Here is a 20,579-nt window from a genome sequence, read left to right as displayed (position 1 = left end):
GTATTCTTATTTTCCCCCTGTGCTGAAAATATCTTACACATGTAACATTTTATTTTTCCCCTTAACCATAGATACAACCAGAAAGGCACCAGTATGTATGAAATTTTCTGTACAGAAAAGACTCACCAAAATAACCTTTAATATGATTGTTTACAATCACAAACCAACATTTTTTTGAAGATTTATTTATTTATTTTAGAGAGAGAAAGAGCGCGAGAGCAGAGGGGAGGGGCAAAAGGAGAGGGTGAGAGAAACTTAAGCAGATTCTGCACTGAGGGCAGAGCCCAAAGCAGGGCTCTAGCCCAGGATCCTGAGATCATGATCTGAGCTGAAACCATGAGTTGGACACTCAACCTACTGCACCACCCAGGTGTCCCACAAAGCAATGTTCTTAATTTTCTTCTCCCTGGGCACATTTGAAGTTTGTACAATGACTTTTTGAAAAGCTAAAAAAATAAAAAAGAAGAAAAACAAACAAAACCTGTATTAAACAGTCCATTCTTAAGTTTACCATGACAATTGATAGTATTGTTTTACTAATTTTTATTAATTGTCTTGTGCTAGGAAATGTTTTTAATGCCTTTTCACCAATTCAAGCGGTTCGGTTGTTTTGCTCCCCCTTGGAAGCCTTAATTATTAGTCTATTAAATGTAGTTAAAAATGAAAAGTACAAGACTGGAAAACTACCCAGGTGTTTGTGTTCAAATAGAGATTATCTTTGCTTTATCTTTTCCTCCTTTTTAGCAACTAAATTTAGAGAGTTTTTGACTATTTTGCAGTGTCCTAACATATATGTTTTATCTGTCCTTGGGCATATTTTAATTAGACCTTTATTTATACTGGCTGACTTCTTGAAAATAGTAATTATTTAAATACTTGACTAATTTCCCAAAATGTATTAAATGCTTATACTTGAAGATTTTTACCTACTAGAAATCTTTCTTGATTTATACTGAATCAAAGCATTTGTCAAGGTTTTAAGTTAACACTACCACTTCAAGTTCATAAATTTAAATGAAAACTGGTAATGGGTAAAAAGGAGTAGAGAGTACATACGGTAAATAATTACCAAAGTAACTATTTTAAAATTTGTTTGGATTGTTTTCATATATTTTAATTATCACAATGGTATAAAACAAGTGGGCTCAGAAAATATGAAAAATTATATCCCATTAGTTTTTAGTTTTACTTTTGTCAATTTAAGAATATATCTTGAATGTTTTTTCAGAATTTTGATACATATATCAATATAATGTGCGCTTAAATTTTTCTGGCAGGCTTAAGATTTTATATGCTATACTTTTTCTCAAGCTCATATAACTCATACTGTTTTAAGCAAGGAAGTTAATCACAGCATTGTTTACAAATTTAGAGAACATTGGGGCGCCTGGGTGGCTCAGTCGTTAAGCGTCTGCCTTCGGCTCAGGGCCTGATTCCGGCATTCTGGGATTGAGCCCCACATTAGGCTCCTACGCTGGGAGCTGCTTCTTCCTCTCCCACTCCCCCTGCTTGTGTTCCCTCTCTCGCTGGCTGTGTCTCTCTCTGTCAAGTAAATAAATAAAATCTTTAAAAAAAACAAATGTAGAGAACATTGAAAAGCATATAAATCTTATTCAATAATGTGTTACTTAGATAACCTATAATACATCCACACAATGGAATCTGTGCAGTCACTAAAATGATGATACAGATCAATATTTATTGACATAAAAAGATTATGTTTTAGTTTAAAATTTAACAAAACACAGTACATATAGTATGTTTTTTTTGTTTGTTTGTAAAATAGTGTGTGTATACATAGGAGAAAAAGCATGGAAGTATATGTATGCATTGAAAACACGAATAGTGGTTATCTCTGAACTGTGGAAATCTTACTTCTTTATAAATGTCTGCACTGTGTACATTTTTTAAACAAGCATGTATTATGTATATGATCAACAAAAAGTGATTTCCATTTGAAAATACTTGATAATGAATAAAAATGTAATTTGTAGATAAACAATTACACAGAAACAGCTTTTTCTCATTATTTTATGGGCACATAGCTAACAAAAGTGTTAACAAAATTATATATTTATATTGCACTATGTATTTAACCTAAAATATCTATATAACATAATAAAAGCCAATTAAGAATAGAGACAAAACACTTTCTTATGGTTGGGTCTGTGATATGAGTGAATCCTATTTTTAAAAAGTAATTATTTAAATTTTACATAAATTAATAACTTCTCTACTTCCAAAATGGATTTGAACACCCACATATTAAATGAAAGGCAATCTAAAGAAAACATAAAAGTAAGTATAATATGGATGGAAGGTAGATGGGTGGGGAAAAGAGGGGACTACAAGTAAAATATGGAAAATCTGTAATCGAGAAATTACAGGCTAAATAATGTAACTGCAATTTAGAACAGAACATTTTGTCACAGCTTCCAAGCAGCCAGACACAAAGAGAACCATACTGGCTTAGTAGCTCTCATATAATAGATGGAGGCATAGGATTTAATCAAGAGAGACAAGCTTTTCCTTACTTTTGATACATATGTGAATATTATCACATGGATGTATTGAAAAATTTACAAGAGATAATGACAAGTTTAATAGAAGATATTCTTCAATGTAGTTTTTCAACATCACTATATGGATTATTTACCTTATACTGACACTTTATAGAGGCAGAGATAAAATTTTAAAATTATCTATAGGTAAAGGCAATTCAGTGCAGTTATTCATCTTTTTCACTATTTTAACATGACCCATCTATACTACTAAGGAGTTTTAAAAAATGAGTGGCAAGAATGCTCCTTAAATTGTCCTCATATGTTAAATCTCTCAGGAAAGATTTTTAAGATGAAACTTACCATTTTAAGAATGCTTAAAGTGTTAATTTCCTAACGTACTGATTGAGAAAACACCAATATGTTTATTTCTCTGGGCATGAAGTTAAAGAAAACTCCCAACACTTAGTCAAAGCCACTGTCAACTCTGTGGTATGCCCACAATATATCAGAAAAGGGGGGAAAAGTATAAATAAAGAAACTCACATCTCTTTAAAATAACATTCATCTTAAATAAGGTAAAATTATGCACAAATGTTAAGTGGATCACATACATTTTCCCCTGCTCTACTGATTTCTCAAAAAGCAAGTTAGAGGTTTTCTGCGTGATAGATTCAGAAATAATGTCCATTTTGAGAATATTTTCACAGAAGCAATTATATTTAGTATTATAACTGGAATAAGGAAGGAACTATACTCAAGCAATTACCTTACCTGGACTGGTTTAGGAAAAAAACAGTATGTGGAGGGATGAATTTTATTCTACATATTCCTAAGGATATTTTATCAAAAAATAGTACAAAATGACAGTTTTACAATTAGAAATTATGTTCTTCACTAAAATGAACAGGTTTTCTAGTTTTACTTTTTTTTTTTTAAAGAAAGTATTCACTTAAAAAAAAAAAAAACAACCTGGAATAAAATAACCTCTTATCACAAAGTAGCCCAAACTAAGTAGGCACCAGCTTAAGGCTGAAACAAACTGTGCATTCTAATTCTCACCACCTGCGCCTGGCCTGGCCCAGGGTTACATGCAGGGGCTTGGAGCCCACTGTGCGACCATTCATCTCATCCACTGCTTTGGTAGCTTCTTCAAAAGAGGAGAAGCAAACAACACCAAACCCTTTGCCTTGCCCTACTTCCACCATCACTTTGGCCCGGCTAATTGATCCAAAGGAAGAAAATTCCTCCTTCAGTTTCTCATCATCGATGGTCTCATCCAGGTTCTTAATATAGATAGGCACCCCCGGAGGCCGACTTTTTTCTTTTAATCTCAGCCGTTCAAATCTTCGTCTTAACTCAGCCAATCGTTCAATTTTCTTCTGTGCTCGCCCTACATATAGAACTTTCCCATTGATGGACTTTCCATGCAGGTCTAATACAGCCTTTTGGGCAGCCTCGTGTGTCTCATACCTCACAAATCCAAAGCCCTTAGATTTCCCACTGGCATCTCTTATTACCTTAACACTCTCAGTTGGCCCATATCCACTAAAGATTTCCTTCAGTTTTTCATCATCCATGTCATCTCCAAAGTTTTTAACAAAAACATTGGTGAAAGTTGCTCTATCCCTGGTTCTGACTTCAGCTGCCCGCTCTTCTGGGAATTTGAATCTGCCAACATACACCTGGCGGTTGTTAAGCCGCACTCCATTCATGTGCCAGATGGCTCTATTGGCAGCGGCCAGGCTGTCAAAGTGCACATAGGCATAACCCTTAGAGCCATTGTCATCACATACGACCTTGCAGGAGAGAATGTTCCCAAAAGCAGAAAATAAATAAAAAAGGGCCCTATTGTCTATGCATTTGTCCAGGTTTTTGATGAATATATTTCCAACTCCAGACTTTCTTAAGCGGTCATCTGGCTGAGACCACATGAGGCGGAAAGGTTTGCCATTAATCAAATCAAAATTCATGGTATTCAGGGCCCACTCAGCATCTGCAGGAAAGCGGAAGTTAACATAACCATAGCCCAGGGGGCTGCGGGTCACGGGGTCACGGCAGATTCGGGTGAAGCGCAGAGGGCCAGCAGGCCTGAACTTTTTATATAGCATGTCCTCCGTGACATCTGGGTCCAAGTCACCCACGTACAGGGCAGCCTTTAGGTACTTCTTTTTCTTGCCAGCAGGATTAGGCTCTCCACTCCCCATCTTTCTGAGTACAGGGAGTGGCTCTCTTGGGAGAGAAAAAAAGGCTGGTTTCTCTAAGCTATGGGCCAAGCAGCTGTTCACAAACAGAAGAAAGCCAAGGAGAAGGAAGCTAAAAGCAGACTCAGAATCACTGTTGAGGCTGAGAAAATGAAGTTCAGAAACAGCTGGTCAGCAGGCTCAGAACAAACACATCAGACAAAAATACATCCCAATAACGAATCTGTTCTACCTAAGGGGACGTATAATTTCCACCCATTAAGATTTAAAATCTGTTTCAAAGGCCAATAGTAAGAAAGAAATTTCCTGTTCCCCATTTAATTGTAAGAAGTCATCAAGCAGCTGGCTGTCACCCCACATCCAGCATTGCAGGCAGAGGCCTCGAGACCTGTTTTCCGCATAAACATAGGCCTCGAGCTCCTGTTGGCTTAAAATTCTATTAACATGGGCAGGGGCCAAACGTGTATTCCTCCGCTGGCTGCCTGGCCAGTCTCAGGCGGGCTCTCAGCTAAGGCCGCTAAATACACTCAGCGTCAGCAAAAGGGCAGACTAAACACTTGGCGCGCTGGGGCCGGAAGGCAGGCTGCAGAAGGCGGATCGGATCGGACAGAAAGACAGACAGACACACACACGCGCTGGAGACGGGAGACCGCCCAGATACCCCAGATGCCCACCGGGTACGGACCGAGTGACGCGCGGTAATTTCGGCAGTCTGAGACTCGCGGCAGGTCCGGAGGGACTGACTGGCAGACACGCACTGGGTCAGCTCAGGCGGGAGGCGGTTCCGGACAGATGCGGGGCGGAGTCAGAGGAGAAGGGCAGATGCGCAGCGGGCGGGCAGAGCCGGGACCATGGCCGTGGATTGCTCTCCGCAGGACAAACCGATCCAAGGACGAAAACCATTTAGCTGTGGTAGGGCGGGCGGGGCGTGAGGAAACCCGGAACCCTGCTAAGTAACTTCCCGCTTCCTCTGTGCCAAGATTAAAAAAAAAAAAAAAAAAAAAAAAAAAAAAAAAAAAAAAAACAAAAAAAAACAAAAAAAAACCACACAATGTTTTTTTTTTTTTAACTATTTTTCTTTATTTTAAAATTTTATGTTTTTATTTATTATCTTAAAATATTAATTTTAGTCTGCTGATCCCAAAATCAAAGCAGGAGGTGATCCCCTAGGCAGAACTCTCATACTTTTTTTTTTAATAAAAAAATAATTCCCAATACTATTTCTGCTTAGGATATAAGATATAGGGTTGCATACTTTTCTGAGTTAATTGGAAAGTCAGAATTGACAGCTGTACTGGATTCCCATTACAGTGCTAAATGATCACAGCGTCAAATAAAACACAGGGCCATGTTGTGTTTGGCCTTTATCCTTACTCCATTAAACTCCAACATAATGATCACATTATCCCCAGGTAGTAGACAGAATTCTTTTCACTGCTCCAGTAATACTAAGATTTTAATGACTGGAGAACCATAAAATGGCTTTTTATGATGATACCTTGTGCCACAAAATGTTGAAAATGTGCCGGCTCCATAGTCACAAATTACAAAATCTTACTGAAAGAGATAAAAGCTGCAGAATCAACACAAAATGTATGATTAATGTTCACAGATGAAATAAACATGTAAAGATATAGGCACTTTATGTATTAATTACTAATTATTTTTTTAAGTTTTTATTTAAATTCCAGTTGGTTAACATACAGTGTAATATTAGTTTCAGGTGTGCAATATAGTGATTCAACACTTCCACATAACACCTGGCGCTCATCGCAAGTGCACTCTTTAATCCCCATCACCAATTAACCCATCCCCCACCCACCTCCCCTTTGGTAATCATCAGTTCTCTATAGTTAAGAATCTTTCTTGGGGGCGTCTGGGTGGCTCAGATGTTTCAGCGGCTGCCTTTGGCTCAGGTCCTGATCCCACCCCCACGTGGGGCTCCTGGGTCAGTGGGGAGTCTGCTTCTCCCTCTGCCCCTCCCCTTGCTCATGTTCTCTCTCTCTCTGTATCTGTCTCAAATAAATAAATAAAATCCTTTTAAAAAAAATCTGTTTCTTGGTTTGCCTCCCACTCTCTTTCTTTTCCCCTTTGCTCATTTGTTTTGTTTCTTAAATTCCACATATGAGTAAATCATATGGTATTTGTCTTTTTCTGACTTATTTCCCTTAGCATAATATTCTCTAGCACCATCCATGTCTTGCAAATGGCAAGATTTCATTCTTCCTTATGGCTGAGTTATAGTCCATTGTATATATACAATGTTGTATACAATATATGTAATATTCATATATAGACATACCACCTCTTCTTTATCCATTCATCGATTGACGGACACTTGGGCTATTTCCATAATTTGGCTCTTGTAAATAATGCTGCTATAAACTTCGGGGTGCATGTATCTGTTTGAATCACTATTTTTGTATTGTTTGGGTAAATACCTAGTAGTACAATTGCTGGATCATAGGGTAGTTCTATATTTAATTTTTTGAGAATCCTGCATACTGTTTTCCAGAGTTTCTGCACCAGTCTGCATTTCCACCAACAGTGCAAGAGGGTTCCCCTTTCTCCACATTTTCACCAATACCTGTTCTTTCCTGTATTGTTGGTTTTAGCCATTCTGACAAGTATGAGTTGATATATCATTGTAGTTTTGACTTTTATTTCCCTGATGATCAAGGATGTGAGCATTTTCTCATGTGTCTGTTGGCCATCTATATGTCTTCTTTGGAAAAATGTCTATTCATGTCTTCTGCCCATTTTTAAATTTGATTGTTTGTTTTTGGGGTATTGAGCTGTGTAAGTTCTTTATATGTTTCAGATACTAACCCTTTATCAGATATGTCATTTGCAAATATCTTCTCACATTCCGAAGGTTGCCTTTCAGTTTTGTTAATTGTTTCCTTTACTGTACAGAGTCTTTTTATCTTGATGAAGTCCCAATAGCTTATTTTTGCTTTATTTCCTTTGTCTCAGGAGACATATCTAAAATGAATTTGCTATGGCTGATGTCAAAGAGGTTACTGCCTGTGTTCTCCTTTAGGACTTTAATGATTTCAGGTCTCACATTTAGGTCTTTCATCCATTTTGAATTTATTTTTGTATATGGTGTAAGCAAATGGTCCAATTTCATTCTTTTGTTATGTTGCTGTCCAGTTTTCCTATTGTCATTTGTTGAAGAGATTGTCTTTTTTCTTTTGGATATTCTTTCCTGCTTTGTTGAAAATTAATTGACCATGCAGTTGTGGGTTCGTTTCTGGGTTTTCTGTCCTGTTCCATGGATCTATGTGTCTGTATTTGTGTCAGTACCATTCTGTTTTGATCACTATAGCTTTGTAATATAACTTGAAGTCCAGATGCCTCCAGACTTGCTTTTCTTTTTCAAGATTGCTTTGGCTATTTGGAGTCTTTTATGGTTCCATACAAATTTGAGGATTGCTTATTCTAGCCTTGTGAAAAATGCTGATGGTATTTTGATAGGGATTTCATTAAATGTGTAGATTGCTTTGGATAGTATAGACATTTTAACAATATCTGTTCATCCAATCCATGAGCATGGAATGTCTTTAATTATGAATTTCAATATGAGTTTTCAACTTTAGTAAAAGGCAAACGATTTATACGATCTGAAGAGAAACCAGAGTATTGAGTTTTCAACTTTAAACCATGGCAAGAAACAATGTTATAAGTTTAGACTCAACTCAGGTTTCCCACTATATCTCTCCTAAAAGTTTGTGAGAAACAATTTTGGAGAGGAGTGTTTCCCTCTCTTTGGAAAATCATCAATGTCTATAACACACAGCTCCTCATCCAGTCCCTTCCACCACCCCTTACCTGTAAAAGAAAATCCAAACAAAACTTATCTCAGTACTATTATGCTGGAAAAGATCCTGGCAATAACAAAGAATGCAAGTGAAGGACATCACCCCAGAGGATGTTGTTTTAAGAAGAAATTATTATAATAACAGGCTAAATTCATGTGGTGCTTCATTTTTTACATCTTGTATTTTCTATTAGACCGTGTAGTTAACTAAAGATAACAATTTACCCTCATTATTTACTCAAATATTTAGTAATATTCTTTATTGGGCTCTTGTGCTTGCTTTATAGGATTCTTGCTTAGGTGGGACATGGAGACTATGTGAGAAAAGGTAAATACAAACAAAAAATATAATAGAGATAGACTAATAAAAGCTAGTATTGCAATATAAGCATAGTGACCAATATGTAGAAACACTTGTGAACACTTGCTTAGCTTATTGTATTTTGAAAAAAAATAAACATCTTTCCTTATAACTTTAGTTAACAATGGGCTAGAATTTTGGACTGTTTTTATTTTTTTTACTTAAAATATTACTTTACTGCAAATATTATATTAAAATAACATAAATCCAAAAGAATAATTCCCACAATATTATCATTGAGTCAAATCAATATTTAATTTTTATGGAACCATCTAAATGTTTTCCATATTTCAATTCATTTGTACATATTTTCTCTAAGATTATAGATGTATTTGGGTTGTTTAAATATTTATTTTCAAAATAAACACCTTTATACACTTATTTGCTATTTTGGGGTCATTGAAGTATAGACATTCTAAACTATAGTGAACTTTTGATCAGGTCAAAAATCAGAAATTTAGAACTGTTTTGAAATGAGTGAATTTTAGTAGAGTTCCCTCCGCTAAGCAGAAGTTTATGGGGAAAAAACATTTTTACCTTTAATTTGTTTAATCCTTTTAAAATTTAAATTGAGAAGAATCTATAAAACAAAAATTAGATATAGAACATTTCTGTCATTATTATTATATATTAAACGTAAGTTTATAGCCTATTGTAAATATTATTCATGTATTAAATCCTTTAAAAATCCCCACCCAGATTCCTAAGGCACTTGGTTGAAGCACATCTGAGTCTTTCCAAGTTTGAGAAATGTTTTGCATGAGGAAAGAATCCTGAACAACTGGCATTCTAAGTGCATCCCATCACATGTTGTTATTTACAGTTAATAGCAATGTGTCAGCATGAGTGGAAGAAGAGGGAGAGCTGGGAATTTATTTTTCAGCTTTGTCTTAACAGGCACTTGATTCTTTGTTTCCAATTAAAAGTATCAACAGTACAAATTGCTGAGACTTCACAATGAAACTAAATTTGCTGCTTTCTTGAGTGAAGTCTGGGATGACTGAAAAAAAATATTATAAAGTTAAAACTTCATTACCTAGTACTTGACTCATATTTTTTTAGATACAGGAAAATTGCAAGAAAACAGTTTGTTGTTGAGAATGTGGTATGAACAGGTATTTTTATAGTAGATTTTGGAGCCAGTAGCGATTCTTTTTTTCTATTTCCAAAAATTTTATCCTGAACCATGAGTACTTATGCTCTGAATGATAATCCAGAAGGCACCTTGATAACATTATCAAAGAATTATTAATTTGTGTTTATTAGAATGTACTTACTAAAGTGAGATAGTGGCCCAAACTAGAAATGTTTCAAGAGTTTACAATGGAACAGAATTAATTATTCATCCATCAAAAATAATTAAATTTTGCCATTTGCAGTGATGTGAATGGAGCTAGAATGTATTATGCTAAGCGAAATAAGTCAGATAAAGACAAATACCATGTTATTTCACTCATATGTGGAATTTAGGAAACAAAGCAGATGAACATATGGGAGGGGGAAAAAGACAGAGTTTAACCATAAAAGACTGTAAAGATAGAGAACAAACTCAGGGTTGCTGAAGGGAAGTAGGGGGATGGGCTAGATGAATGATGGGTTTTGAGGGCATTTGTTATGATGAGCGCTAGGGGTTGTATTTAAGTGATGAATCACTGAATTCTACTCCTGAAACCAGTATTGCACTGTATGTTAACTAACTAGAATGTAAATAAAAATTTGAAGAAGAAAGAATGAGGCATATTTGTATGTACTGAATAGAAAGTTTTTGAGAATATTTTATTTAATAAAAAATGCAAAGTACTAAAAAATAATTAATGTTAAATTGTTAATAAATCAGAATGTCTTGTTCTTCGATACTTAACCAAAATTTCAGTATTTTTAAATTATAGAACTATATTTTAGATATTCAAGGCAGTAACTATACTTCATACATTTATAACCCTGGGGGACTTGTTGAAAATTAAGACAAATGTGTTAGTTTAGTATATTTTCTTTTTTCATTTGTATCATGAACTAAATCTCTGTCGAATAAAAAGTCATGTCCTTTTGATTTTAGCCATTTTGAAAAGTGTAAGGTAATATCACATCGTGGTTTTGATTTGCATCTTCCTAATGGTTAGTGAAGTTGGGCATCTTTTCATGTGCCTGTTGGCCATCTGTATGTCTTCTTTGGAAAAAAAAATGTATGTTCAGGACTTCTGCCCATTTTTAATGGTATTATTTATATTTTTTGGTGTTCAGTTGTGTTTTTTATATATTTTGGATATTAACCCTTTAGCAGATATATCATTTTCAAATATCTTCTCCTATTCAGTAGGTTACACTTTTATTTTGTTGGTGGTTTCCTTTGCGGTGCAAAAGCTTTTTGTTTTGGTGCAGTCCCATTAGTTTATTTTTTCTTTTGTTTCCATTGCCTGAGTAAACATATATAGAAAAATGTTGCTAAGGACAATGTCAAAGAAGTTACTGTTTATGTTTTCTCTTAGGAGTTTTATGGTTTACATGTCACATTTAGGTCTTTTGTCCATTTTGGGTTTATTTTTGTGTTTGGTGTAAGAAAGAGGTCCAGTTTCATTCTTTTGCATATAGCTATCCAGTTTTGCCAAAAATATTTATTGAAGAGACTATGTTTTCCTCGTTGTATATTATTGCCTCTGTCAAAGATTATTTGACCATATAAGTGTGGATTTATTTATGAGCCTTCTAATCTGTTCTGTTGATCTATGTGTCTATTTTTGTACCACTACCATACTGTTTAGATTACCATAGTTCTGTATTATATCTGGAAATATGGAATTGAAATAACAAGTGTTGACAAAAATATGGAGGAAAAAGAACACTTGTGCATTGTTGATGGGAATGTAAATTGATGCTGCCAATGTAAAAACAGTATGGGGGTTCCTCAAAAAGTTAAAAATGGAAATAGCATATGACCCAGTAATTCCACTCCTGGGTATTTACCCAAAGAAAACAAACTAATTCCAAAAGATATATGAACCTTATTTTTTTTTGTAGCATTACATACAATTGCCAAAATATGGAAGGAACACAAGTGTCCATCAATAGATGAATGAATAAAGAAATTGTGGTATGTATACACAAGGTATGTATACACACAGAATATTTCTTAGTCATAAAAATGAATGAGATCATGCCATTTGCAATAATATGAATGGACTTAGAGGATATATTAATAAGTGAAATAAATCAGACAGAGAAAGACATATACTATATGATTTCACCTATATGTGTAATCTAAAAAACAAAACAAACAGATAAACACTTTACAATACAGAGAACAAACTGAAAGTTGCCAAAAGGAAGGTGAGTAGATGTATGGGTGAAATAGATAAGGGAGATTAAGAAGTACAAACTTCCAGTTATAAAATAGATAAATCATGTAGGTGAAAAGCATAACTAATAGGGAATATAGTCAATAATATTTTTATAATACTGTTTGTTAACAAGTGGTGACTACAGTTATTGTGGTGAGCACTGTGTAATATATAGAATTGCTGAATCAATATGTTATACACTTGAAAGTAATATAACATTACATGTTAATTATACTTCAATAAAAATAATAATAAAATTGAAAAGAAAAAAACTGCAAAAATGTCATGCATTCTACTGTGAAGAAATCTGAGTATTAATAAACATAATACAACATTATATAACAACTTTATATATATTTAGGTTTTATTAGCACCCCTTAGATGCTTAGATCCTCTAAGTTTAAAATAAATGTAAAGAATACTACTTGTGAATTTATGCAATTGAGACGTAGTCACAATCTAGTCTATCTAAAAGTTTATATAGCATATATGATGTAGAATCAAAGTATTTTATGTTATGCATTAAAATAGGGTATGAGTATCACCCACTTGGCAGATAGTCTTAAACAAATTTCTTTCTCCTCACTAGGGTCTGTTTACTGAACATATGTCTCATACAGGAAAATACACACACACACACACACACACACACACCACATACTCTGATTAAAACATTGAGTTATAGTCATTTTACTTGACTTATAACAGGAAATAAATATTTTTTAAACATAAACTTTGCACTATATTTTTAATTTTTTTAAATTATGGTTAAAACGCGCAAAATTTACCATCTTAATGATTTTAAGTGTACCATTCAGTGGCATTAACTATACTCACATTTTTGTGCAAACAGCACCACTATCTATCTCCAGAACTCTTTTCATCTTGCTGAACTGAAACTCTCTACCCTTTAATCTATGCTTTAAATGACACTTAACATATGTTACGCCATTTCTTTATTGGGCATTACAGCTTTTAATTATTTTATTATCATGATACACAATGCTTTAATAAACATCCTTATTCACATACAATATATTCACATTGCAATATATTATTGCTTCTCTTTCTATTAGCTAGATTTTCAGAAGTGGGGATTGCACAATTAAATGGTATATGTATTGTTATTTGGTTATGTATACTGTCAAATTTCTTTCAAACATGCTATAGTAATTTGCTTATTTTACCAACAACATGAAACTTTGGATGAAATGGCCAATTCCTAGCAAAATAAAATTACCAAATTTGATTCAAAGGAAAAACAGAAGAACAATTGCTAATGGCCATATTAGATAATTATTTTACATATGCTATTAAAAAAACAGGCACAGGGGCGCCTGGGTGGCACAGCAGTTAAGTGTCTGCCTTCGGCTCAGGGCATGATCCCGGTGTTATGGGATCGAGCCCCACATCAGGCTCCTCTGCTATGAGCCTGGCTTCTTCCTCTCCCACTCCCCCCTTGTGTTCCCTCTCTCACTGGCTGTCTCTGTCTCTGTCAAATAAATAAATAAAATCTTTAAAAAAAAAACAGGCACAGGTGATTTTATGATTGAGTACTATTCTATAGTCTTTAAGAAAATACAAGTAGGGTCAGTACTATTCAAACTATTTCCAACTATATTAAGTCACTTTTATAAAATTAAGAGAGAATTCTCATAAACCCAGCTCCTCTTTTCAAACCAGAATAAAGTTATAGACTGATGGTTAGCCCATTTAGTGATGTAACTTGAATACATATTGACTCAGTTGTGTGTTATGTGTGAGTGTGGCTGTAGGCAAATTGCTGGAGCAAGGTTAAGTTTTATATAATAAGGATTTAGAAGGGGATATGTGATGGGAAGATAATTAAATACTTCTGGTTTAGAATGTCAAAACAAAATAAAACATTCCAGACATTGACCATCATATCTTATACTTTTTCCTTCCTTCCGGACTATCTGCTCAGAAATGTAAAACATGAGAAACAGTTCTCCACAGATAAGGAAAATTGAACATTTAAATATATAGACTGAGAAAATTTCTCTGCTTGTCTTTCTGACATAGAAGTTCAGGTGTAAAACAATACATTATTGTTTAATCTTTATCAATGGGAGGATCGTAGTTTCTTTCTCTTAAAACATCCCACATCCCAAAACCCCTGTCTTGTGGCTATCGGCACACTAAATACTCAGAAAATTCCTGAGAAGGTTGTTGGGACTCTTCTTATATAGTTCTTGGTCATCCATATTAATCCTCATAACAGATGACAGGAATTGTATGCTCATTTTGTTCTGAAATAATATAATAATAATAATTATCTTCATGCTTTCATGCATATATTATATTAAGTGGACATTAGATTTACAGGGTGAAAATCCTACATTTTCAATTTGGTCTTTGAATGAATTCCTTTGCCATGTTTCTATGTATTTTTTTTTTAATTTTATTTATTTATTTGAGAGAGAGAGCGTGCATGAGAGAGAGCTCAAAAATGGGGGAGAGGGAGAAGCAGGCTCCCCACTGAGCAGGGAGCCTGACATGGCTCTCCATCCCAGGACCCTGGGATCATGACTGAGCTGAAGGCAGACGCTTAACTGACTGAGCCACCCAGGCACCCCTCTTTGCCATGTTTCTAAATACACTCTTAAAAATAAAAGTCTCCATAAAATACTTTTCTGGGGCGTGTTGGCACAATAGAACTACTAATACCTTTATAAAAAGTTGTGATAATTTCTACAATAATTTAATTAAAATTATAATTTAATTTCTTACTTAAAAAAATAGTTCCTGGGCAATATCGGAGAGCCTAAATGGCAAACTAGATTTTGACAACATAAAATTTTGCAGAAACTTCAAAGTTTAAAGTAAACTAATTCATCTGATCTGGAAAGGAGATACAAATTCTAATTACTTAGATGTTCTTCAATAAAGAGTCACCAGCAATGCTTATGTTTTGATTTATAGTATAATCAAAATAATTATTTATTGACTTGGAACAATACCTAAGCTCTAGCACATTTCCAGTGGAAATGCAGTCCTCTTGTAGATACTTAAATAAATATAGATAGAGGGGATAAATCTATCACAAAATTTCAAAAGATATAAGGAGTACTGGGATTGTTACTATTAACTAAAATATTTTGCTTGTGGCTAGTTATTTCCTCTTATTTTCTTCATAACATATTTAAGAGTTACTACTAAATTTTGACTGCTGAAAAATTATTTTTGTTTGTTTACTTCAAGTATAATTAACAGTGATATATTAGTGTCAGGTGTATCATGTAATGATCTAGCAATTCTACACATCTCAGCGTTCATCAAGACATCAAGATAAGCATACTCTGAATCCCCTCTATTTTACCCATTGCCCCAACAACTTCCCCTCTGGTAACCAACATTTCCTTCACTGTATTTAAAGAGTCTGTTTTCTGGAGCGCCTGGGTGGCTCAGTCATTAAGCGTCTGCCTTCTGCTTGGGCCCTGATCCCAGGGTACTGGGAGGGAGCACCACATCGAGCCCCTCTTTGGGCTCCCTGCTCAGTGGGAAGCCTGCTTCTCCCTCTCCCATTCCTTCTGCTTGTGTTGCCTCTCTCACTGTCTCTCTCTCTCTCTGTCAAATAAATAAATAAAATCTTAAAAAAATAGTCTGTTTTCTTGTTTGTATCTCTTTTTTCTTTGTTTGTTTTGCTTCCTAAATTCCGCATCTGAGTGAAATTATATGGTATTTTTCTTTCTCTGACCAACTTATTTCACTTAGCATTATACCCTCTAGGTCCATTCATATTGTTGCAAATGGCAAGACTCCACTCTTTTTCTAACTGAGTGATATTCCAAAAAAATGATATTATATATCTTTCTTTATCCATTCATCTATCAAAGAACACTTGGGTTGCTTCTGAATTTGGCTCTTATAAATAATGCTGCAATAAAAATAGGGTGCATATATATTTCAGAATTAGTGTTTTTGTTTTCTTTTGGTAAATACCCAGTAGTGGAATGAATGGATCCTATGATAATTTTGTTTTTAGTTATTTAAGGAACCTCCAATTATTTTCCACAGTGGATGCACCAATTTGCATTCCCATCAACAATGCATGAGAGTTCCTTTTTCTCCACATCCTTGCCAACACTTGTTACTTCTTGTGTGTGGTTTTGTTTTGTTTTTTTTTTAATTTTAACCATTCTGACAGGTGTAAAATGAAATCTCATTGTATTTTTAACTTACATTTTCCTTATGATTGGTGATGTTGAGCATCTTTTCATGTGTCTATGGGCCATCTGTATATCTTCTTTGGAAAAATATCTATTTGGGTCCCTTGCTCATTTTTATTTGGATTTTTTTACCCTGTTGAGTTGTATAAGTTCTTTAAATGTTTTAGATGTTAACCCTTTATCAGATATATAATTTCCCAGTATCTTCCCCCATTCCATAGCTTGCATTTTTTTGATGATGCTTTCATTCGCTGTGCAAAAGCTTTTAATTTTGGTGTAGTCCCAATAGTTTATTTTTGTATTTGTTTCCCTTGCCAGAAAAAACATATCTAGAAAAATGTTTCTACATTTGATGCCACAGAAATCATTGCCTATGTTTTCTTCTATGAATTTTATGGTTTCACGTCTCATATTTAGGTATTTAATCCATATTGAATTTATTTTTGTATATGGTATAACAAGATGGTCCAGTTTCATTGTTTTGCATGTAGTTGCCCAGTTTTCCAAACACTGTTTTTTGAAGAGAATGTCTTTTTCCCATTGTATATTCTTGCCTCTTTGTTATAGATTAAGCCTATAAAACCATGGGTTTATTTCTCTCTTCTCCACTCTGTTCCATTGATCTATGTCTATTTTTGTGTCAGTACCATACTGTTTGGATTACTCTAGATTTGTAGTTTATCTTGAAATCCGGGATTGTGATACCTTCAGCTTTGCTCTTCTTTTTCAAGATTGCCTTGGGTATTCAGGGTCTTTTTTTGGTTCCATACAAATTTTAGTATTTTTTCTACTTCTTTAAAACATGTTGTTGGTATTTGATAGGGATTGCATTAAATGTGTAGAGCACTTTGGGTAGTATGGGCATTTTAATAATATTGGTTCTTCAAATCCATGAACATGGAATATCTTTCCATTTGTTTGTGTCGTCTTCAATTTCTTTCACCAGTATTTTATAGTTCTTAAAGTATAGGTATTTTACATCCTTGCTTATTAAGTTTATTCTTAGGTATCTTTTTGTTTGGGGGAAACAGTAAATGAGGTTGATTTCTTAATTTTTCTTTCTGCTACTTCATTATTAGTGCATAGAAATGGAACTGATTTCTGTGTATTAATTTTATATCCTCCAACTTTCCCAAATTCATTTATCATTTCTAGATTCTTTAGGGTTTTCTATATAAGTATCATGTCTTCTGCAAATAGTGACAGTTTAACTTCTTCTTCTTCTTCAACTAATTTGGGTATCTTTTATTTCTTTTTTTTTCCTTTGATTGCTGTTGCTAGGATTTCAGTACTATGTTTAATAAAAGTAGTGAGAGTGGACATAACTGTCTTGTTCCTAATCTTAGAGGAAAAACTTTCAATTTTTCACCATTGAGTATTTTTGTTGTGGATTTTTCCTATAAGGCCTTTATTTTGTTAAGGTAAGTTTCCCTAAATTTACTTTGTTGAGAGTTTTTATAATGAATGGAATTTGCAATTTGTCAAATGTTTTTTCTGTATATATTGAGATGATCATATGTTTTGTATCCTTTCTCTAGTTTATGTGATGTATCATGTTTATTGATTTGCAAATATTTTCATCCCTGGAATAAATCTCACTTAATGGTGGTGAATGATTTTTTCTTGTATGTATCATTGACTTGGTTTGTTAAAATTTTGTTGAAGATTTTTGCATGTATGCTCATCAGAGATATTGGCCTGTAGGTTTTTTTTTTCCTTGTTGTTGTGGATGTTGTTGTGTCCTTATCTGGTTTTGGTAAAAGGGTAATGCCCATCTGGTAGAATAAATTTGGAAGCTTTTCTTCCTCTTCTATTTTTTTTTTTTGGAATAGTTTAAGAAGAGCAGTCATTAACTCTTCTTTAAATGTTTGATATAATTCATCCGTGAAGGCATGTGGTGCTGCATTTTTATTTGTTGAGTTTTTTTTATTACTGATTCAATTTCATTGCTAGTAATTGGTCTGTTCAAATTTTCTATTTCTTCCTGATTCAATTTTTGAAGGTTATGTTTCTAGAAATTTATCCATTTCTTCTAGGTTGTCTAATTTGCTGTCATACAATTTTTCATAATATTCTTTTATAATCTTTTGTATTTCTGTGTTGTTTGTTGTTTTTTCTCCTCCTTAATTTCTGATTTCATTTATTTGAGTCCCCTCCTCCCACTCTCTTTTTCATGAGTCTGGCTAAAGTTTGATCAATTTTGTTATCTTTTCAAAGAACCAGCTTCTGGTTTCATTGATCTGTTCTGGTTTTTTAGTCCCTCTTTTATTTATGTCTTCTCTAATCTTTATTATTTTCTTCCTTCTACTGGCTTTAGGCTTTTTTTTCCTTTTTTTAAAATTTAAATTCAACTAGCCAACATATAGTACTTCATTAGTTTTTGATGTAATGTTCAATGACATTTGTTTTTATTCTTTCTAACTTCTTTAGGTGTAAGGTTAGGCTGCCTTATTTGAGATTTTTCTTGTTTTTTGAGGTGGCTCTGTATTGCTATAATCTTCCCTCTTAAAACAGCATTTGCTGTATCCCAAAGATTTTGAACCATTATATTTCACTTTCATTTGTCTCCATATATTTTTTAATTTACTTTTTTATTTCTTGGTTGATCAAATTGTTTAATAACATGTTATTTAGCCTCTGTGTATTTGTGTCTTTTCCAGATCTTTTCTGGTGATTGACTTCTAGTTTCATACTTTTGTGGTTGGGAAAAGATTCATGATATGACTTCAGTCTTTTTTTTAATTTACTGAGACTTGTTTTGTGATCTAAAACATGATCTATTTTGGAAAATGTTCCATATGTACTTGAAATTGATGTGTATTCTGTTTATTTTGGATGAAACATTCGTAATATATCTGTTAGGCCTACCTGGTCCAATGTATCATTCAAAGGCACTGTTTCCCTGTTGATTTCTGTCTGGATGATCTATCCATTGATGTAAGTGCAGTGTTAAAGTTCCCTACTATTGTTGTATCACTGTCATTTTCTTTTTCCCTTATGTCTGTTAATAGGTGCTGTATGTATTTAGGTGCTTCCATGTTTGGTGTATAAATATTTACAATTGTTATGTCCTCTTCTTGGATTTTTCCCTTTATCATTATGAAGTGGGTGTTTTTTGTTTTTGTTGTTGTCTCTTATAACAATCTTCATTTTAAAGTGTATTTTGTCTGATATAAGTATTGCTACTCCAGCTTTCTTTTTGCTTCCATTTGCATGGTAAATAGTTTTCCATCTCTTCACTTTCAATCTGCATGTGTCATTAGGTCTGAGATGAGTCTCTTGTAGGCAGCATATAGATGGGTCTTGCATTTTTTATCCATTCAGTCACCCTAAGTATTTTGATTGGATCACTTAGACTATTTTCATTTGAAGTAATTATTGATAGGCATGTACTCATTGCCATTTTGTTACCTACTTTATAGTTGTTTCTTTAGTTCTTCTCTGTTCCTTTCTTCTCTTGCTCTCTTCTCTTGTGGTTTGGTGGCTTTCTTTAGTGATATGTGTGGATCCCTCTCTCCATGTTTTTTTTTTTTTTTTTGTGTGTGTGTGTATGTATCTATTAGAGGTTTTTGACTTGTGGTTACCATTAGGTTCACATATAACATCTTATGCATATAGCAGTCTATATTGAATTGATGGTCACTTAAGTTTGAACACATTCTAAAAGCAGTAGTTTTTACTTCCCCACTGTATTTATGTATTTACGTATATGATGCCATATTTTACATTCTTTTATTTTGTGATTTCCTTGATGGGTTTTTATAGGTATAATTGATTTTAATGCATTTGTGCTTTGACCTCTGTGCTGGTTTTGTAAGTGATTAATCTACTACTTATATTTGTATTCCTGAAACATTCTTGAAACTGATTTACTACTAAAACTGAAAAACAATAAATAATAATGAGGGGACATTTCTTTTGGTTAGTTATTTATCTATTTGTGGCTTCAATAATATTGAAATGACCCTTAGAATGTTTAGATACATTGTTCATAAAGTAAAGTGATCTCTCTGTTTCAATTTGAGTGCTAGATGTTTTGTGTTTGCTTCAACTCTCTTCTTTCCCCAGCATGACATTCATTTTTCTTCACATAACTGTTTTAAGAAGTTATTGATTTTTCGTGACATTTGATATATGATGATATGAAGATAGATTTTAAGGTCTA

General features: G+C 33.8%; 1 protein-coding gene across 2 annotated transcripts; it reads right to left on the bottom strand.

The window, feature by feature from the left end:
* Positions 1 to 283: 283 nt before the first annotated feature.
* Positions 284 to 5,639, bottom strand: PABPC5 (poly(A) binding protein cytoplasmic 5). Of its 2 annotated transcripts, none has more exons than XM_019809838.2 (2): positions 5,391 to 5,639; positions 284 to 4,847 (listed from the first exon to the last, which is right to left on the bottom strand). In XM_019809838.2, exon 2 carries the CDS (start codon positions 4,706 to 4,708, stop codon positions 3,560 to 3,562), a length of 1,149 nt encoding a protein of 382 aa, XP_019665397.1. In that variant the 5' UTR covers positions 4,709 to 4,847; positions 5,391 to 5,639; the 3' UTR covers positions 284 to 3,559. The 2 variants fall into 2 exon arrangements, with proteins under 2 accessions (XP_019665397.1, XP_011235460.1); XM_011237158.3 differs by having other exon boundaries at positions 284 to 4,733.
* Between the last annotated feature and the right edge of the window lie 14,940 nt (positions 5,640 to 20,579).

Source organism: Ailuropoda melanoleuca, chromosome X (assembly GCF_002007445.2).
Source record: "Ailuropoda melanoleuca isolate Jingjing chromosome X, ASM200744v2, whole genome shotgun sequence".
NCBI lineage: Eukaryota > Metazoa > Chordata > Mammalia > Carnivora > Ursidae > Ailuropoda > Ailuropoda melanoleuca.
This window is presented reverse-complemented; position numbering and strand designations above follow the sequence as displayed.